This window comes from Taudactylus pleione, unplaced genomic scaffold (genome assembly GCF_031769625.1).
Source record: "Taudactylus pleione unplaced genomic scaffold, aTauple2 ptg000478l, whole genome shotgun sequence".
NCBI lineage: Eukaryota > Metazoa > Chordata > Amphibia > Anura > Myobatrachidae > Taudactylus > Taudactylus pleione.
This window is the reverse complement of record NW_028284880.1, coordinates 204,905-227,147: the sequence shown is the minus strand read 5'-3', so window position 1 is coordinate 227,147 and position 22,243 is coordinate 204,905. Positions and strand designations below refer to the sequence as shown.

At 47.4% G+C, this 22,243-nt stretch overlaps 2 protein-coding genes across 6 annotated transcripts in view; one reads left to right on the top strand and one right to left on the bottom strand.

The window, feature by feature from the left end:
* ME3 (malic enzyme 3) overlaps window positions 1-4,287 on the top strand; it is a 249,943-nt gene extending 245,656 nt beyond the window's left edge. For all 4 annotated transcript variants that reach the window (XM_088449041.1, XM_088449042.1, XM_088449040.1 and 1 more), the window contains exon 15: window positions 1,655-4,287. In XM_088449041.1, the coding sequence (XP_088305167.1) occupies window positions 1,655-1,816 (162 nt within the window). In that variant the 3' untranslated portion in view covers window positions 1,817-4,287. The remainder of the gene's footprint in view (window positions 1-1,654) is intronic.
* Window positions 4,288-5,512: 1,225 nt separating this feature from the next.
* CCDC81 (coiled-coil domain containing 81) overlaps window positions 5,513-22,243 on the bottom strand; it is a 58,027-nt gene continuing 41,296 nt past the window's right edge. For both annotated transcript variants that reach the window (XM_088449038.1, XM_088449037.1), the window contains exons 13-16: window positions 18,701-18,779; window positions 14,850-15,076; window positions 14,420-14,545; window positions 5,513-5,947 (exon numbers count right to left, since the gene is read on the bottom strand). In XM_088449038.1, coding sequence (XP_088305164.1) covers window positions 5,809-5,947; window positions 14,420-14,545; window positions 14,850-15,076; window positions 18,701-18,779 — 571 coding nt within the window. In that variant the 3' untranslated portion in view covers window positions 5,513-5,808. The remainder of the gene's footprint in view (window positions 5,948-14,419; window positions 14,546-14,849; window positions 15,077-18,700; window positions 18,780-22,243) is intronic.

Here is a 22,243-nt window from a genome sequence, read left to right as displayed (position 1 = left end):
GTTAGACACTAGGGGGAGGAATGAGGTTAGGCTACATGTGTGCCGCCTCAGGGTTAGACACTAGGGGGAGAGATAAGGTTAGGCTACATGTGTGCCGCCTCAGGGTTAGACACTAGGGGGGGGGGGATAAGGTTAGGCTACATGTGTGCCGCCTCAGGGATATACACTAGGGGGAGGGATAAGGTTAGGCTACCTGAGTGCAAATTAGAGTTAGGCACTAGGGGGAGGGTTAGGGTCAGGCACTATGGGAGAGGGCGATATCGGCACGATTTAGCGTATCACGTATATTACCTAGTGTGTACGCACTATTGTGCACTCCTGCTGGTCGCATGCGTTATCGTGTGATTGGACGTGCTGCACAGCCAATTATATTGCATGCAGTGCCACACATATTAATGAAGGACGGAACAAGTAATCGTTCCATCGTTAAATCGTGCAGTGTATACCGGCAATCATGCGATGTCCATGTGAAGGCAAATCACCCTGAACATAGGCACGATTGGCAGTCATTTAGCTGTGTACCCAGCCTTAGACACTAGGGGGGAGGGTTAGGGCTAGGCACTAGGGGGAGGGTTAGGGCTAGGCACTAGGGGGAGGGTTAGGGCTAGGCACTAGGGGGGAGGGTTAGGGCTAGGCACTAGGGGGGGAAGATTAGGGCTAGGCACTAGGGGGGAAGATTAGGGCTAGGCACTAGGGGGGAGGATTAGGGCTAGGCACTAGGGGGGAGGATTAGGGCTAGGCACTAGGGGGGAGGATTAGGGCTAGGCACTAGGGGGAGGGTTAGGGCTAGGCACTAGGGGGATGGTCAGACACTAGGGGGAGGGTTAGGCACTAGGGGGGAGGATTAGGGCTAGGCACTAGGGGGGAGGATTAGGGCTTGGCACTAGGGGGGAGGATTAGGGCTAGGCACTAGGGGGATGGTCAGACACTAGGGGGAGGGTTAGGCACTAGGGGGAGGGTTAGGGTTAGGCACTAGGGGGGAGGGTTGGGGCTAGGCACTAGGGGGAGGGTCAGACACTAGGGGGAGGGTTGGGGCTAGGCACCAGGGGGGAGGGTTGGGGCTAGGCACCAGGGGGGAGGGTTGGGGCTAGGCACTAGGGGGAGGGATGGGTCTAGGCACTAGGGGGGAGGGTTAGGCACTAGGGGGGAGGGATGGGGCTAGGCTCTATTGCAGCGTTTCACACTCTATTTTGTTTCATTGTAAAATAACGCGTGTGGCGGGGATGTGGGTATTGTACTTACCCAGTGCCAGATTAGATGAATGAATGGGTGAGCAATAGCATGTGATTGGCTGTGAGAGGGAGGCACAGGGCAGCTGGTTCTGGCTCTCATCCAGTTCCAACCTCCCAGGGCATGTAATAGATGAGAGCTACCAATGCAGACACGTGTGACAGCGGAGTGTCAGTGCTGTATCTCTCATTATCGGCTTCTCCTCGCTGCACATACATCTATGTCACACACAGATCACAGGGGCATTGTGTTTTGGAACGTGCTGCAAAAAAGCCACAGCTAATAACACATTTATATACACAAAGGAACAACACTGACTATCCCCACATCCCCGTTACCCAGTATAATGTTGCCCTACTGTGACTAACTCTGTTCCGTGCTCAAATAACCCAACTTGTCCTTTCGCTGTGTTTTGTGGTTTTAGATCGTTGACTACGCCTACAAGAATAATTTGGCCTCGTGGTATCCAGAACCTCAGGACAAGCTGTCGTTCGTTAAATCCCTGGTCTACAGCCCAGACTACGACTCCTTCACCATCGACAACTACAAGTGGCCCGAGCACGCCATGCAGATACAAGACGTGTAGCTTGTCGCCGTCATCACGCTTGTGCGGTCGCTCTGCTAAACACTCCGGGGGGTGTCAGAGGACACAAAGACACTTATTTCATATGAAAGCTTCCTCTTGTGAGATTACAACACTCCGTAAAGCAGACGCGACCTGAGATGATAATGTAGCACAAGCAGTACGTGGCCTGGCCAAGCAACCACCCGAGGAACGAATCAGTGCATTTATAACTATGCTCCAGTGACACCGTGGTCATCTGTAATCTGTAATTAATAGAGAATCAATCATGGCGGTAGCAGAGATTGTTAAATCAGTTATCAATCCCACGGTGAGAGGTGACTGTGGCTTTGTTTGACGGTTGACAGGGTGCTTATAACACAACAATTGCTCCCCCGATGCCATACAATTATCACATTTAAAGTGTATCCATCACTCACACTAAGTTGAGGCAGCCATATTGTGGACGTAACCATATTTATAATAGTCCGGTCTATCCATTCACTAGAAGCCAGTGACATACTGAGGTATGGATGGTAGATAAAAGGTGGGGCTACACCAGTCATTGTGAGAGTGAGGCACGAGGTATGGATGGTAGATAAAAGGTGGGGCTACACCAGTAATTGTGAGAGTGAGGCATGAGGTGTGGATGGAAGCTAAAAGGTGGGGCTACACCAGTAATTGTTAGACTGAGGCACGAGGTATGGATGGAAGATAAAAGGTGGGGCTACACCAGTAATTGTGAGACTGAGACACAAAGTGAGGTCACTAGCGCCTCCTGAATTGAAAAGCGTCTTTCTCCAGATTATTCCTGTAGCCTCCACAATAATACTGCATGGCTCATGTCACTGGTTGCAGTGTAATGGATAACATGGCTGCCCACGCATATTGGCGCGTTGTATGTAGACCACAGGCACTGTTTAAAACACATGAAGCTGTAATAAGACTTCCGTCACTGTGTCCCTCCACCCAACCACCTCCACCTCCCCGTTCAGCAGACCTCATCTGACATCCTCCATACTGATACCCTCCATAATGTAACTCTGGCCATTATATAATAAAATGAAATGTGCCAGGGGTTCTAATATAAAGGGAAGACCTCAATGTTATATCCCGAACTCCCCTCCATATTAGTCCTGTGTTATGTGTGTGTTTGAGGCTTTTCAGCTTGGTTAGATTTTATAATACAAAATCAACTGAGAAAATGCAGGAAGCTGGTCAGGTTACTCTTTCCCTGGCTAGTATCTAACGGTTGTCCCCAAACCATCCGGATAAACCTATCTAGCTGCAGGATGCATATTCAGGTTTTTGGGACATTTTACACCATCCAGTGTCATCCATAGTGTAAATGATTGAAATCTCGCAGAACAATCTTTTTGGAATGGTTTAATCTGCAAGGATAGGTACAAATCTGTACTGTGGGATAGAGGCGGCTCAGTGGTTAAATGATACGTCCATAAAAATAGACATCTTGTCAATAATTCCTATCCACATAACTAGCAGAACTGAGAGCTACTCAGCCCCACCATCAGCAATTTGGGTCCTTAGACTGAGAACCAAGGACCCGTTGCACCTTATGGAGACAGCTGTAGCCGCTGTGTCCTTTCTAACTACTTACTACAATTAACTTTGTGAAGTTGGGAGGACCTGTGGATTTCTCAATAGCCTCCTGCAATAATATGTTATGACAAGCGGCATCGTCTAGTTGGGGGAGGAATTCAGTTATACTGTACAGTTCTTAAAATAGGTAATTCCACCTTTCCACAATGAAGAACCGATCAGTAACTAGGCCACCAGCTGAGCTCCGCGCCGGCCCCACCCCCTGATCCTCATTATGTCAGAGGTACGAGCGTCAACCGCTATTGTGCGGCGATAAGAGCAGAAGGCAACATACAACACAGATTTGGTCTGTGCCATATATAAATGTGGGTCCAAGGCAGTCGCCCCTATAATTCAGGTAGTAGGGGGGTGAGGGGTCACGTTTGGTGGATATACCTGCTAAGTGCATAACAGTGAATACAGTTCTTTTGATAGTTTTTCACGTCCCGTACAGTAAAATAAGATTGCGAGCTGGAACGAGGAAGCTGTGCCTGAAATATTTAGCATACACGGTAATGTAAAACTGTCTGCGCTACGTCCAACGGTAAGAATGCCTTTATTAGCTGTGACATCCGCAAGATGTAAATATTTATTTTGGAATCCGCTTCTGAACTGCGCGCCCCCCTATAGCTTTACATACCAGTGTCAGGACTCTTAGCTCTTGTAATGTTATACTGTAAATGTTCTGACTTGTCAGGTAACTGAGTGTTTCTATTATACCAGGACCACCGGGAAACTTTTATACTTACAACTCCTTTTAAAAAAAATATCTATATCAGCGTGTTTTAAATCATGTTCTGTACAGTGTTTTAGAGCTGTAAAATGTTAGCGGTTGGACGCCTGGTCCATGTGTAACCCTATCTTCTCACAGCTCTGATAAATGTACATGATCCGTACCCTGTTCTGTGTCGTGTTTATATAAACTGGACATTCCCGGTGAAGGTCCCTCCCGACATTACACACACGGGGCCAGATTACCAAGGTTATTTGTAGTGCCGCATTATCAGCCCCCTCATATAACATAGGAACATCCTGCTCCCCCTGAGGATTAATGTATTTCTGTGCCCTTGATGCAAGACGTACACACGCAGCAGCAAAACTGTGCCCCCACCTCGCAGAAGGTCCCTTAGGAGAAAGTCATTTTTGTCAATGTGATGGAGACTAGTGGGGGTACAACAAATTGCCCCTTCAGATAAATAATTAGCGAATGAAGGCATTGATCCTACAATGATAGTGGACAGTACTGAAGCACCGTCATGTCTGCACACCATCCCACAGGCCTCCATGTAATATCTGCCTTGTGTGAACAAAATGTAAACATTACATATAGTCAAAAATTTATGTTGTCAGCACTATATGGGTGGGTTCAGTATGATTTACGGCCAGCGGTTCAAATCCCGGGAAGCGGCAGCCCAACAGAGGAGGAAATCCCGATCGTCCTAAAGGTAAGTATAAACTAACCTAATTCTACCCCCTAACCCTCCTTACGGGTGCCTAACCCTAACCTTCCTCCCTAGTGTCTAACCCTAATCCCCCCCTCAAGGTGCCTAACCCTAACCTCCCCCCTGTGCCTAACCCTAATCCCCCCTCTAAGTGCCTAAACCTAACCTCCCCCTTCCCCGCCGCCTAAGTCCCCTGGGGGGTTGCCTAACCCTAAGTCCCCCTAACCTCCTGGGGGGGTGCCTAACCCTCCCTTAGGGGTGCCTAACTCTAACCTCCCCCCCTGTGCCTAACCCTAAGTCCCCCTAACCTCCTGGGGGGGTGCCTAACCCTCCCTTAGGGGTGCCTAACTCTAACCTCCCCCCCTGTGCCTAACCCTAATCCCCCTCTAAGTGCCTAACCCCCCCTTCCCCTACCTAGCCTGACCCTAACCTCCCGGGGGGGTGCCTAACACTAAGTCCCCCCCGGGAGCCCTAAACCAGTTCTGAAAACCCTGCGGCGCATATTTTTTGCTGAAAAAAAACAAACACCTTACCGGGGGCCTCCAGTAGTCTCCGTGGCTCCCGGCGGCCTCCCCTCTCTCTGGAGAGGGGGTTGCTGGGAGTCCCAGGGGCTGGTGGGAGAGACAAGGGCTGCAGGGAGATGTAGTTCTCAATGATGTATACACAAACTAATGTGCACATTAATCCTTTATTATAATTTATGCATACGACAATGATTGCTTACAGACGCTATTTAAACTTCAAACCAATTTTTTCCTTCAGAGCGTTCCGCAGCAGTCATTCTGCAGAGCCAATTGCTGGTGCAGCCACAGCACAGACAGAGGTAGGAGAGTGTTTTCACGTCTTATAACTGGGCAGACTTAGTAAGTAGACATGGTCATTGTAGATAGCAACATTGGGTACAGAAGGCACAAACAGAATCCTATTTCATCATGTACTAACAAGGACTGTCCCATCCATAGCGGTCAGAGGTCCTCACACCATCAGCCGGGACCCGGGTATGTACCGGCTTTCCCGCCACACGTTGCTCTCACCGCAGTTTGATGTTCGTTTCTTACACTGAAAGCAGCGATTATACTTCTCAAACTGATCTAGGAGGAGGTGACTTCCAGCCCTGGGGGAAAGAGATCACAGATTACACCAATGGACCAATTTCTGGGGGTGACCAGGGATAAGAGGGGAATGGAGAACTAGCCGTGTGCGTTACATGGAATTACCATTAACAAGCTTGTTTTGATAGTCATAGATTTACAGTTACAATAAAGCCTACAAAACCGAGCTCACAACTATTGTTTCTGCTGGATGGTATCTCAGGAAGACGTGGCCTGGGCTGACCCAGCTACGATTCAACAAAGCTTTGTTTTCAAGTACTTTTGTTGTTGCACTTAGCTTGCTACATGGTATACGTTCAGTTCAGTATCCCGGAACGGGGGATGCCGGCGCTTAGAATCCCAGTGCTGGAATCCCGACACCTGTCGGCAACGTGACCGCCGGCATCCCGAAGGTAAGTAGCGGGGTTGGGGGGGAGGATTATGGGTTACGATTAGGCACTAGGGGGAGGGTTAGGATTAGGCACTAGTGGGGGGGGGGATAGGTTTGGCACCGGGGAGGGAGGGTTAGGATACCTACCGATAGGTGTCCGTATCCTAACCCTGTCAGGATGCCGGTGTCGATTTTGAACACCGGGATCTCAAGAGCCGGCATCCTGTACCCATTCCTGCTACACTGTAATCTCTGATGGGAACACAGGTCCAGACGCGGAATGCTAATGCAACTTATCCGCCCACTTGCTGTGTTGTACGCATATATGCGATCACGCCACTCCTGCGTCCGCGAAAGCAGCCGTTATCCCTACCATCAGCACTTGGCACTACCACGGTGCTAGGTGCAGGGGATCAGCCTGAATTTGGAATAGGAGGTGCCTCTGGCTACACACCCATGACACACCCACGAAACTTATCCAACGTGCGTTCGCATTGTTGCCACCCAGAATTGCCCATTTAGCGCACAGGAGTGTTTGTGGGAGCACAATGGGAATAATAATCCCTATGGAGTTATTCTAGAACGTAGGAATGGAAATGTTGCCTTAGTCTGTCCTTGTCCTACACGTTTTATCTCCATTCTTCCTGACACTCCTCCCTCCCATCTCCTCCTGGATGTGGTTTACTTAATGCCACAATACCCTTGGGGTAAATTTAGTATTCAACAATTTATCAACGCTGTCAATGAGCTACAGCTTTGACCGATGGATTTAAAGCAGCAGCAGGAATCGATGCTAAACAAACCTGATGTAACATTAATTCCTGTTACCATTTTAAAATGATCTTGGACAAACCTCGGGTTAGTAAATCTAGCCCTTACAGTACGTTATGTAATGTTTTTTTGCATATTTTCTTCCTTTTGAATCAACGTCCATTTTAATAAGAAAGCGCAAGTGTATCCAGCTCCTGGCTGGCCTCCCCCTCACCCACATCCTCCCTGTGCCAACCCCCCTCCTGTCTCTGCTTCACCACTCCCTATTACATTGGAAGCTGCCACGAGCATAGCCCTCTTTACACTTGTCTGCACCCACCCTAAAGATACATGATCAAAGAGTAATTTTGTATTGATCTGGAATTGATTAATTGTACTGACACGGTGCGATTATCGGTAGGGAAAGACCGGTCCTTTTGCCATATTGACAGAAGACTGTTCCTGCCTGATGCTAACTGAACAGTGGGTGATAGGGACACTCCCATAGGCTGAGTCTTTCATTGTTCACTCCACATTACACATCTCCTTATCCATGTCCCCGCCCATAGAGAGCAATGTAACACGTGACTCCACTGGCTGGAAGAGATGCGGATCACTTTCCTCTATCGCTCCTCATAGGCTGCAGGGAAGCGGACGTTGGCTTGTTTTAGCTTTTTCCCTGTATCACTGGGAAAATATTGATCCACATTGTCTGAATCGCATTACGATTGAACCCTATAGAGTGACCTTTGATGTCCATCTCTACTCCCACCTCATCCACCTGTGCGTATTTGTCTCTTTCCTCCTGTATGTTATTTACTACACTGTTATATTCCCTGCTTAGTACGTCTTCGGTACTGCATTTCCATTGCTTTGCTTGTTGGTATATATATATATATATATGTGTTATACCCCCTATTTCCCCTGCACATTTTAGTAGCACCTTATAAATAAAATTAGAGTTTTGGTAGACTTGCCTTGGAAAACTCCTTTTCTTCGAGGTCCATAGGGATACCATGGGGATAATGTAGTTGGAGAGATACAGGCACCAAACAGTTAAAGCTTTCAGCTCCCAGGATGCCTCAGGTCCTCCTTCATATATACCCACCCCTAGCCACAGGCCTTCAGTTTCGTTAACAAGCCTCAAGGCAGGAGAAGGAAGAGCAATCGTACACCAGAAACACTCTTACACAAGATGAGGGAATATTTGACTGAAAACAAATAATTACCCATACAGCCAAGTGAGTCAGGGTGGGGTTCCCTATGGACCTCGAAGAAGAGGAGTTATCAAGGTAAGTCTACCATAACTCTAATTTTCTTCTTCAGAGTCCATAGGGATCCACAGGATACCATGGGTATGGTCCTAAAGCAGTTCCCCTAGGGTGGGGGATGCTCCTGAGCAGAAAGGCTAGCTTGTCACCCAAAGGAAGCATCCTGAGAGGCAAAAGTATCAAAGGTGTAGAATCTAAGAAAAGTGTGGACAGAAGACCACGTGGCTGCCTTACACAACTGTTCAGCAGAGGCACCACGACTAAACGCCCAAGATGGCCCTACAGACTGAGTAGAATGTGCTGTCACAGTGCTTGGGACAGGAAGATCAGCCTGTGTGTACTCCTGAGAGATAATCATGTGTAGCCATCTCACCAGAGTCTGCTTGTTAGCTGGCCATCCTCGTTTGTGAAAACCATATAATACAAAAAGAGCATCTGATTTTCTAACCGAGTTTGTGCACTCCACATGGATACGGAGAGCACGAACTACTGTACATCCAGGGAGGCTTCACCTACATAAAGATCTGGAGCCTGAAAAGCTGGAACTACAATTTCTTTATTCACATGAAAATGGGACAATACCTTAGGCAGGTAACCCTCCCTTGTACGAAGAACAGTTCTATAAGAGAGTGCTGTCAAATCAGCGACTCTGCGTGCAGAAGAAATAGCGAGGAGAATAAGGGTTCTGTCAACCATTTCAAGTCTACAGAGTCCAGAGGTTCAAATGCTGGAGCTTGTAGCCCCTTAAGAACCAAATACAAATCCCAAAGTGCTATCGGTGGAACAAAAAAGGCTGAACTTGCAGAACTCCTTGAAAAATAGTCTAACATCTGGTAATGAGGCAATCTTCCTCTGGAACCAGACTGCTAGAGTAGAAACCTGCACTCTCAGCCAGACAGAGACCCCGGTCTAAACCTGCCTGGAGAAAATCCAGTACCAGGAAATCCTAAACACCTTAGGATCATACTTTCTGTGGGAACACCACTGACCAAAAGAATGCCAAACCCTGTAATAGATGCGGGCAGAGGCAGGCTTTCGTGCCCTAAGCATCGTTTGAATTACAAAACTGAAAAAACCTTTTGCTCTTAAGATGGTAGATTCAAGAGCCATGTTATCAAAGCCAGACGAGGTAAGTCCAGATGCCAGCAGAGACCCTCGTTAGCAGATCCTGCCATAGAGGAGGAAGATACGGCTGTCTATGGATAGATTCTTTATGTTGGTGAACCAATGACGTCTGGGCCAAACCGGAGCCACCAGTATTACTGTTCCACCTTCCTGCTTGATTTTCCTGAGCACTCTTGGGAGGAGGGAATTCGGAGGAAAGAGATACGCCAGCTTGAAGTCCCATCTTACTGCCAGTGCGTCCACAAAGGATGCTGATGGGTCTCTGGACCTGGACCCGTACCTGGGGACCTTGTGGTTGTGACGTGATCCCATGAGATCTATTTTTGGTAGACCCCATTTATTTACCAGGAGCTTAAACACTCCCGGATGGAGAGACCACTCTCCGGCGTGTATGTCCTGGCAACTTAGGAAGTCTACTTCCCAATTGAGTACTCCCGGTATGAATATTGCCGAGATGGCAGGAAGATGACGTTCTGCCCAAATCAGAACCTTTGTCACCTCTTTCATGGCTGCATAACTTCTTGTGCATCCCTGATGGTTGAGGTAAGGCCACTTTAGTCACGTTGTCGGAATGGATCTGGAACGGCCTGCCCTGCAGCAAGTCCGGTGCCATAATAAGTGCCTTGTATTCTGCTCGCAGTTCCAGAATGTTTTTTGGCAGATTACTTTCCTGATTTATCCACATTCCCTGAAAGGTGTGATGACCTGTCACTGCTCCCCATACGCGAAGACTGGCATCCGTGGTAAGAAGCACCCAATTTGGAATCCAGAATGGGTGCCCTTTGTTCAGATGGTCCTTTTTTAGCCACCACAGGAGGGAGTGACGAACCTCTGGAGTGAGAAGGATCCTTTGGGACCTTATTAGATGATGCTGTCCATTCCACCTAGAGAGAATCAATTTTTACAGAGGACTGGAAAGGAACTGAGCATACCCCACCATATCCAAGGTGGATACCATTGATCCCAGGACCTGCATCGCTAATAATATGGATACCGTTCGCTTGCATAGTATCTTGCGTATTCGCAATGATAGAGCCGCAATCTTGTCCTCTGGCAGAAACACTCTTTGTGCCCGAGAATCCAGAAGAGCTCCCAGATGTACCATCTGCTGTGTTGGAGTAAGAGATGATTTCTTCCAATTGATGATCCAGCTGTGCTTTTGTAGTCAGGCTATGGTCAGCTGAAGATGATTTTGTAAAGCAAACAGAGCCTGCGCCAATATCAGAAGGTCGTCCAGATAAGGCAGTATTCTGACTCCCTGACGCCTGAGATAAGCCGTCATGACTGCCATTATTTTGGTAAATACCCGGGGAGCCCTAGATAGGCCATACCCCCTGAGAGAACACCTCTCAGACCCAGGCATCTGTTGTTGTTTGATGCCAGTAATCCGCAAACTGAAGAAGTCGGTCTCCCACCCTGGGATCGCCCAGGAGGAGGCCCGCCCCATCAGGCCAAGGGTTTGTCGTCCGGTTTAGAAGCTGGACGTCTTGCCGGCCCAGACTTCTTAGTTTGTCGCCTTGTTGTACTGTGAAAACTAGACGGCTTAGAGGAAGACTGATCCCTTGCTCATCCGTGAGGACGGAAGGACTGAAAAGTAACCTGCTTAGATTTTATTGTAGCCGTAGATGGCAGACCTGCTGACTTTGAAGCTGTCTGAGTAGCCATTATCTAACTCTGCTCCAAAAAGTAATTTTCCATAGAAAGGTAAGACTTCTAGCGCCTTCTCTGATCCTGCATCAGCTTTCTAGGATCTTAACCAAATGGCCCTGCATGCCACTATTGAAGCTGCTGATGCCTTAGAAGCTAAAATTCCAGCATCTACTGCAGCTCCTCCTCTGTTCTCTGGTAGAGAATCTTCCAATGCCCCCATCCATTCTTCAACATCTTTGGCTACCCAGGCTCCAGCCATAGCTGGACGAGTAACAGCTCCAGACCATGAAAATATTGTTTTAAGACGTGCTTCAATTTTTCTATCTGTGGAATCCTTCAGGGAAGATGCTGATGGAATAGGCAATGTAGCATTTCTGATTAAATGAGTCACATGAGCATCCACAGTAGGAGGTACGTCCCGCATAGTATATACAGAAGCTGGGAAAGGATGCAACGACGTTATTCTTTTATTCACATAAAACCGTTTGTCCGGGTTATCCCATGCCTCTTCCATCAGCTCAGTGAGCTGCTCAAATATAGGAAACTCCGTTTTGGCCACCTTCTGGTGGTGTTTAAACACTGGAGCCTTCTTACTATGAGTTGGTTCATCATCCTGAATATCTAGCCCCTAGAGAAGAACCCTGCACATCATCTGATTCCTCTGATGATGCGTCTGAATCCATATGTTGAGCAGACTGATAAAAAGATAACTTGCGCTTAGATACCTTAGTAACTAACGGTCTGCTTTCAACATTAGATGGTGCCAAACTCTGACTATAATGGCCATAAACATCTTTCCAGGAAAGATGCATAGGAGGTGCAAACATGGCATGCCGTGTACACCCCATCCAAGGAGGATGTGTTGGAGCAGCCATACGATCCACAAACTGCTTCATTACCTGGGACAAAGAGGGTACCCAAGATGGTTCTTGTACAGGGACAGGTAAACTGGAATGGTGAGGTGGCTCTTTGTAACAGACAACACACAAACCATCCTTTACATCCTAAGGGTACAAACTGGCCATACAGAATTTACATGAAACCAGCACAGGGGCCTACACCTCCTGTTTCCCTTTATCCTTTGACATGTTGAAGATAAAGGCAATAAATGCAATGTTATGTCACAGTCTTCAAAAATACTTAGTGAATGTGAAGGACCCAAAGAAAAACTTCCAAACCACAGGGATGGAGAGAGAAAAAACAGTGATAGTTATAATTGACAGACAAAAATGAAAGACAGTATCAATACAGTAGCTAGCAAACAGTCACATACAATGCATATGTAATATAATTACAATAAACTCTAAATCAACTACACAAATCAAGGAATGGTATGATATAGAGCACTATGGGCCTGATTCAGAGTTGGGAATATAGAGAGAGATAGCACTTAACTGTGAACCTGAACAAACCATATTGCAATGCAAGGGGTGTAAATACAAACATTTTATTGCATGAGGGGTAAATACTGGCTGATTTTACATGTAGCCCACAAATACTGCACAGCTTTATTATTACTCTACAATTTAGATGTCAGTTTGGACACCTCCCTCCCAAATCTAAATCTCTCTGCACATTTTAAATCTGCCCCACCTGCAGTGCAGCATGGTCTCACCAAGATGATCAGTTGAGAGAAATATCTCTCTCTATTCCCAACTCTGAATCAGGCCTATATACCTTATCCAAGGGACAGGTATACAGGGAGACTGACCCAAACCCTCTTGAGACCAACAACTACAGCAGCGCACATATAGTGGACCGTGAGCGTCTCATACACGTGGAGGGTAGGCAGAGCAAATCAGACGCACAAAAACTATTGATGGTTGTGAGCATCAACCAGCCGGGTATGGTGGCCTCATGACAGCAAAAGCGTCTGCTGACGATCCCCGGCGTCAGACGATAAGGCCCCAGCGGTCTAGTGAGGATGCGGACGCTCCGGCCCTGACTGCAGCGGCTTCCAGTGAGTCTCCGGCGCTGGAAGCAAGGACTGCCGCGTGTGATTCCCCGTAAGCGAGGAATTGCCTTACCGGACATCTCAGTGCGTCCGGTTGCAGTCCTGGTCCCAGCATCGCTGCTAGCATGCTCAGCTGTGACACGCCGGGATCACCAGCCCTGTTACTGGTGTTGCGGCCCGGGGGAGGTAGATGGAGTTATAGCACTTGTGTCTTAATTCAGACGCTTAATTCTGCCAACCCAAAAACATAGAAAATAAAATAAAAGCTTAGGACTGCCTGAGCAGACCCCTGTTACAAAAGGTGCGGCTTAATCCTGCCACACCAAACAAACAACTGAAGGCCTATGGCTAGGGGCGGGGTATATATGGAGGAGGACCCGTGGCATCCTGGGAGCTGAGAGCTTTAACTGTTTGGTGCCTGGATCTCTCCAACCACACTATCCCCATGGTATCCCTGAGGATGCCTATGGACCCTGAAGAAGAAATAATAATCACTATAAATTATAATAATATCTCCAACTGGATTCTGATTTTTCTCATATCCCACCTAACAAAATCAGCCTGGGGCCTGCTACACTCTCCATCGCTGGGGTTCCCAATAGATGCTGCACAACAGAGACATTCTACAAGTATAGAGAAATATGGAGCTGCTCTCATGGAACAATTCTCACACTTCCTATATTTTTTTTTTTTTTTAATTATTATTATTATTATTGAGAACGTATACCTGTCCTGGTTTATTCTATAACAAGTAGTCCCGTCCCGTCCCGTCCCATCCCCCGTCACACACACACGAGCAGGCTGCAGTATATGAGGCAGGAGATAATGGATGTGAATTTTGGTAGCACCATGGAGAAGGGTCTAATCCTGGTGACAGTTTGTAGATGGAACTGATAAGGATGAGAGAGGGACTGGATGTGGGGAAAGGGGAGGGGGGAGGACACCCTGGCAGTGAGCATGAGGAACAGGGAAGAGTGTAACGTTGTCCACGGAGAGGGATAGATGAGTAGTTTTGGAGATACTACAGAGAGGGAAGATACTGAGCTCTGCGTTGTGCTTAGAATAATGTTGGCACATACAGGGGTAAATGTACTATCCAGCAAGATGACGGCATCGGCGAGGCTGCCCGATGGTTTATAGATGCAATTATATAAAGAGCAATCTCGCCGATGGCTGCATCTCGCAGGCTATTACATCTACCCCACAGACTGCAGACATCAACTGAATTGCTATACAGACACACACGGTAATTGTATTACATCGGCCAGATGATGGCAGTGTGAGGCCACGTTAGGGCAGGAGCAGTGTTTTGGTTAGAGCCATAACCGGCTGAGTACAGTGTGAGTGGACTCACTTGATGAACCGTTCCTCGTTGTGGTCCCTGAGTCTCTTCATTTCCAAGCTCTTTGCCCAATCTTCCTGTAATCCTTTATGTAACCGGTGAGTCCTCTCGTACTGATCTGCTCTATCCAGCAAGAACCTGGAACACAAATGTGATGAAAAGAATATACCAGGAATATACAGGACATTTGTATATGGTGTATGATGTATACAGCCGCCTCTGCCCTAGTGTGCCCTGCTCTATGGTTACAGAAAGCTTTAGGTTGTCCCTTATATTAGCCATACAAGCCTAAAGGTGCCACACTTCTGCTATTAGACAATAAGTTGTGTGGGGTTAGTATGCAGCGCTTCTGTCAGTAAGATGCATGTGAGAGCGGAGAATACGGCATTTACAGCACAGAACGATAGATCTATGGTCTAAACGTGGTGAATAGGTTACGTACTGTTCTTTAGACTTCTGCAACATGTCTGCTTCCTTCCTCTGCTGCACCAGGTCATTCAGTATAACCAGACGTTCATGGTCCGCTGAAGTCTGTAGCTGGTGCTTGGACACCTCCTGGGCCCGCCTCTTCCTCTCCGCCAGTTTTTCATTGGTCAAATCGTTCCTCCCAAATATTGGCTTGGTATCCTCCGCATCAGGAGGCAGCACGAGCTGTGGCTTTATTTTCATCTGTAGTCAGATAGTTGGGACATTATAAGTTTATGGGCCGGATTCTAAATCAGGGTTGCATAAAATTGGATTTAAAAAAATAAATAAATCAAAAACGGATTTATTTGATTTCAATAGAATTTTTAATTAAAAAAAAAAAATTGTTAAAATACACATTTAAAAATTTAAAACGTTTACTTTAAAAAACATTTTAATAAAAAATCCTATTTAAATCCAAAAAATCTGATTTAAATCAAATTAATCCGTTTTTGATTTTTTTTTTTTTTAAATTTGCATAATTTTATGCAACCCTGTTCTAAATCGCACGTAATGCTGATGCTCATGTAGTTCAGCAATTATTCGCAACTGCGCATGTGCAAAAAGTTCTGAAAACTTTTCAAAGAGGTGACTTGGAAGATGGCGTTCTGCGGAGTAGGAGAGACCTGCTTGGCAGCACATAGTATACTATGGGTTCAAGGTGTGCGGTGCGGGGCCCTTGTACACCGCACACTCTGCCCCCATTATAAAAATACGCCTATGCCTGCACATTCTAAAGTGTTCTCAAGGGGAGCTAGTCGCAGCACGAGATTTGCGCATGCGAATGGGTCGCAAAGATGCGAATGGATTTGCAATTACTTTATGCGATTCTGGATGTGACTGGCTCTGAATAAGACCCACAGGGGAGTAGTAGGGATATAAATAAGATGATGCACTGTAACAAAAAAGTTTAGGATCAGATTTTAAAGTTACAACCAGACTAACCAGTGCATGAAAATGATCTACATTCGGCAAACGTACTGTGAGGAACAGCTGGCCAGGCCCCACGTAATCTGCCGCTGCCGGCCGTGTTATCACATCTCCATGCAAATTAACAAAACACTTTTCTCTCTGTGTTTCTACTGAGCCGTATCATTTAATTATAAAACAGCTTGTTAGTACTTCGAGTAACAATGATCACTGAGGACATGCCAGGCAGGCGAGATAAAGTGACATTATCAGAGACAAGTCATTTCTTTTGAAAACAAAACATCTTGTACAGTAGACGTTGCTGAGTGACAGCGCGAGCAGCGGTGGCGGCAGACGTAGGGAAGTCAGTATGTTCCTTATCCATCCCCCCTCAGTCCTGCTAATGTATCTTTTAAATAAACATTATAAAATATTTATGACAATTGTTTTATTTTATATTCATGATGCTGTCATGAGCACACAAGCTAAATGTCAACTCATTTCTATTAAATAAATGTTACAGGTGAAAATGTAAACGGCTGCTGCAGTCAGTACATAGCGCGTCAGGCTTTACACTGGCTGCTGCAGTCAGTACATAGCGCGTCAGGCTTTACACCGGCTGCTGCAGTCACTACATGGCGCGTCAGGCTTTACACCGGCTGCTGCAGTCAGTACATAGCGCGTCATGCTTTACACCAGCTGCTGCAGTCAGTACATAGCGCGTCAGGCTTTACACCGGCTGCTGCAGTCAGTACATAGCGCGTCAGGCTTTACACCAGCTGCTGCAGTCAGTACATAGCGCGTCAGGCTTTACACCGGCTGCTGCAGTCAGTACATAGCGCGTCAGGCTTTACACCAGCTGCTGCAGTCAGTACATAGCGCGTCAGGCTTTACACCGGCTGCTGCAGTCAGTACATAGCGCGTCAGGCTTTACACCGGCTGCTGCAGTCAGAACATAGCGCGTCAGGCTTTACACCGGCTGCTGCAGTCAGTACACAGCGCGTCAGGCTTTACACCGGCTGCTGCAGTCAGTACATAGCGCGTCAGGCTTTACACCAGCTGCTGCAGTCAGTACATAGCGCGTCAGGCTTTACACCGGCTGCTGCAGTCAGAACATAGCGCGTCAGGCTTTACACCGGCTGCTGCAGTCAGTACACAGCGCGTCAGGCTTTACACCGGCTGCTGCAGTCAGTACACAGCGCGTCAGGCTTTACACCGGCTGCTGCAGTCAGTACATAGCGCGTCAGGCTTTACACTGGCTGCTGCAGTCAGTACATAGCGCGTCAGGCTTTACACTGGCTGCTGCAGTCAGGCTTTACACCGGCTGCTGCAGTCAGTACATAGCGCGTCAGGCTTTACACTGGCTGCTGCAGTCAGTACATAGCGCGTCAGGCTTTACACTGGCTGCTGCAGTCAGTACATAGCGCGTCAGGCTTTACACTGGCTGCTGCAGTCACTACATAGCGCGTCAGGCTTTACACTGGCTGCTGCAGTCACTACATAGCGCGTCAGGCTTTACACTGGCTGCTGCAGTCACTACATGGCGCGTCAGGCTTTACACTGGCTGCTGCAGTCAGTACATAGCGCGTCAGGCTTTACACCGGCTGCTGCAGTCAGTACATAGCGCGTCAGGCTTTACACCGGCTGCTGCAGTCAGTACATAGCGCGTCAGGCTTTACACCGGCTGCTGCAGTCAGTACACAGCGCGTCAGGCTTTACACCGGCTGCTGCAGTCAGTACACAGCGCGTCAGGCTTTACACCGGCTGCTGCAGTCAGTACATAGCGCGTCAGGCTTTACACTGGCTGCTGCAGTCAGTACATAGCGCGTCAGGCTTTACACCGGCTGCTGCAGTCAGTACACAGCGCGTCAGGCTTTACACCGGCTGCTGCAGTCAGTACACAGCGCGTCAGGCTTTACACCGGCTGCTGCAGTCAGTACATAGCGCGTCAGGCTTTACACTGGCTGCTGCAGTCAGTACATAGCGCGTCAGGCTTTACACCGGCTGCTGCAGTCAGTACACAGCGCGTCAGGCTTTACACCGGCTGCTGCAGTCAGTACACAGCGCGTCAGGCTTTACACCGGCTGCTGCAGTCAGTACATAGCGCGTCAGGCTTTACACTGGCTGCTGCAGTCAGTACATAGCGCGTCAGGCTTTACACTGGCTGCTGCAGTCACTACATAGCGCGTCAGGCTTTACACTGGCTGCTGCAGTCAGTACATAGCGCGTCAGGCTTTACACTGGCTGCTGCAGTCAGTACATAGCGCGTCAGGCTTTACACTGGCTGCTGCAGTCAGTACATAGCGCGTCAGGCTTTACACTGGCTGCTGCAGTCAGTACATAGCGCGTCAGGCTTTACAATCAAGCATTACCGCAACCGCTGTCCCTGCTCAAAATATTGCTGCATAGCTTCCAAATTTTATAATTGCTAAAATCTCGTGACGATGTTGCCCGATAATAGTCTGGGTAACATCGTCACTCTTGCTAAATAGACCCCACAGTCTGTTTGAGTGGGAAACAAGCCGCAATGTGCACAGATCTTGCGGATTTCAGCACGCTGGATCGGGTGTCTGCACACAGACGGAACTGGCTAGTGCGCACAGATGGATCCGTCCGTCAATGGACCGCACTGTCCGGTAAAATGGGCACTAACTGGATGGCGACCATGTGAGCACACAGGACTTTTCCATCTAGCGGGCACTGTCGTGGATGTGTAAGCCGGCTTCTGTGCTGGATCGTAGCCTGCGGGCGGAGGTGGGACGTATGTTTCGAACTGATATTTTGCACCCAGCATGGGGTGTGTGCAAATACAGATAGTAATGAGGATGTTTGCATATGTAATAACTATGGGTGGGACAGGCTTCCACATACGCAAAAGCGGATGCGTACGAATGGGAGAACGCATTTTCCCGTTATTACCTGCATGTCCAGAGCATTTTTGTATAAGACCATTTGCTCAGTCTTCTCCCTCAAATATTTAACCCTCTGAGCAGCCAACCTGAAAAACAAAACCGAATCGGAGAACAGATGAATGGTCAGTGACTACTTCTGTTAATTAAGTGCCCACACGTGCTGGAGCTTTGTTCCTGTATTACGGAGTCTACAGCTGCTATTTATCATTTATGTCCATAATTGGTAAGAAGAATTTTGCATATCATTGTGATTCAATTGTCTGGAGCTTTATGGCAGCAGATCGTCTTAACACTAAAGGTGCATACACACGTAACGAGTTTGTGAACGATTTGTCGTAAATGACGTCGTTATCGTTAAAAAAATCATTCAGTTTCTAGGTTAGAACGATGAACGATAATCGTTCAAGTGCGCTCCCGTTTGTAGTTATCATTCATCGTCCATTTCAGACTCTCCAACATAACGATTTTCATTAAAGGAAGGAACATTTTTCGTTCATCATTGTAAAAATCGTTCATTGCACTTCAAAAAATCGTTCACTTATTCAAGGGAAAATCTGACAGATAATCGTTGGTTACAAAATCGTTACGTGTGTATGCACCTTAACAGTGTTATATATTATTTACTAACACAACTGCAAACTCGCTTACCCATCGCAGTAACCTGTATCAGCAAATCAGAAATTAGCCTTCATTGATCTATTGAAAGCTACACTAACATAAGCAAAAGTTTAATCAGTGCTCCTGCACATTTACATGTACATTGTAAACCTACCTGTATTAGTAAATATCATTTATCAAAAGAAAAAAAATAAGGTGGCCGTCTTAAATTGTATTCAGTACAGTATGTCCTTATACAATAGTCTTTCAAATCTGGGAATCACTTAGAGAGGTTATACCGCCATCTTGTGGTGGATCTAAGCAAGACTAGGAAAAGGTTGATATTGTCAAAATATATATATTAGAGATGTGTGGCTTCGGATTTACTTGGTTCTTTTTGCCAAAATTATCGCAAGTTCGGATATATTTTATTGGTTATTTAAAACACGTGATAGCCGATAGCCAATAAATTATAGATATTGCACACACTATATGGACAAAAGTATTTGGCCACACCTGTTATTATTGAATTTAGGTGTTTCAATCAGACCCGTTGCCACAGGTGTATAAAATCAAGCATCTAGCCATGCAGTCTCCATTTGCAAACATTTGTGATACAAAATGGGTCAGTGACTTCAAGCGTGGTACTGTGATAGGAAGCGTGGTACTGTGATAGGAAGCGTGGTACTGTGATAGGAAGCGTAGTACTGGGATAGGAAGCGTGGTACTGTGATTGGAAGCGTGGTACTGTGATTGGAAGCGTGGTACTGGGATAGGAAGCGTGGTACTGTCATTGGAAGCGTGGTACTGGGATAGGAAGCGTGGTACTGGGATAGGAAGCGTGGTGCTGTGATTGGAAGCGTGGTGCTGTGATAGGATGCGTGATGCTGTGATAGGAAGCGTGGTACTGTGATAGGAAGCGCGGTACTGGGATAGGAAGCGCGGTACTGGGATAGGAAGCGCGGTACTGGGATAGGAAGCGCGGTACTGGGACAGGAAGCGCGGTACTGGGATAGGAAGCGCGGTACTGGGATAGGATGCGTGGCACTGTGATAGTAAGCGTGGTACTGTGATAGGAAGCGTGGTACTGGGATATGATGCCACCTTTGCAATAAGACGGTTCATGATATTTCATCCCTGCTGGATATTCCACGGTCAACTGTAAGTGATATTATTAGAAAGTGGAAGCGTTTAGGAACAACAGCTACTCAGCCACAAATCGAAAGACCACGTTAAATCAGAGCGGGGTGAATGACTGCTAAGGCGCATGGTGCATAAAAGTCGCCAACACTCTGCTGATTCCATAGCTGAAGAGTTCTAAACTTCCACTGGCATTAATGTGAGCACAAAACCTGTGCGGCGGGAGCTTAATGTGGGTTTCCATGGCCGAGCAGCTACATGCAAGCCTCACATCACCAAGTTCAATGCCAAGCGTCGGATGGAGTGGTGTAAAGCACAACGACACTGGACTGTGGAGCAGTGGTAACGTGTTCTGTGGATTGACAAATCACGTTTCTCTGTTTGGCAGTCAGATGGGCGAGTCTGGGTTTGGCGAATGCCGGGAGAACGTTACCTACGTGACTGCATTGTGCCAACTGTGAAGTTTGGTGGTGGAGGAGGGATAATGGTATGGGGCTGTTTTTCAGGGTTTGGGCTAAGCCCCTTATCTACATTGAAGGGCAATATTAATGCTTCAGAATACCAAGACATTTTGGACAATGCTATGCTTCCAACTTTGTGGCAATAATTTGGGGAAGGCCCTATCCTATTCCAACATGACTGTGCCCCAGTGCACAAAGCAAGGACTATAAAGACATAGGGCCTGATTCAGACTTGGGAATAGAGAGAGATATCTCTCTCAACTGATCATCTTGGTGAGACCATGCTGCACTGCAGGTGGGGGCAGATTTAAAATGTGCAGGGAGATTTAGATTTGGGAGGGAGGTGTCCAAACTGACATCTAAATTGCAGAGTAATAATAAAGCTGTGCAGTATTTGTGGGCTACATGCAAAAGCAGCCAGTATTTACCCACATGCAATAAAATGTATGTATTTACACCCCTTGCATTGCAATATGGTTTGTTCAGGTTCACAGTAAAGTGCTATCTCTCTCTCTATTCCCAAGTCTGAATCAGGCCCATGGTTTGATGAGTACGGTGTGGAAGAACTTGACCGGCCCGCACAGAGGGCCTGATTCAGACCCGCTCGCAAGCGGGTCGATGGTGAGCTCTGCGCACACGCAGCAGCCGCACTGCGCGTGCGCAAGCCCCGGAGCGAGAGAGAAATTCTCTCGCTCCGTGGCTCACTACAAAAGGGGCGGCTGTCAATGTTGATCGACAGCTCGCCCTGTTTTGAAGGCATGGCGGGGGGGGGTGGCTTCACAAACATAGGCGTTCCCAAGCGAACGCCTGCCGTTTGTGGGCGGCCCCACTGACATCACCAGTCATGTCAGTGGGAGAGCTTCCGGCTCTAATAGAGCCGAAAGCTCTCTGGTGCTTGCGGCCACGAGACCCTACCACAAGGGTCTCGTCACAAGCCCCGATGGTCTTGACCATCGCGACCATCATCCTGGCCACTCACAATAGCTGTGGGTGGTAAAAAAAAAAAAAAAAAAGCCCTGATTCAGGGCGAGCGTCCGTCTCTGAATCAGACTCATCCCATCAAGCACCTTTGGAGATTGCGAGCCAGAACTTCTCATCCAACATCAGTGCCTGACCTCATAAATGCTGTACAGAATGACTGGGCACAAATTCCCACAGAAACACTCCAATATCTTGTGGAAAGCCTTCCAGGAAGAGTGGGAACTGTTATAGCTGCACAAGGGGGACCAGCTCCATATTAAAGTATATGTATTTGTATACAATGTCATTACAGTCCCTGTTGGTGTAATGGTCAGGCGTCCGAATACTTTTGTCCATATAGTGTATATATATATATATATATATATATATAT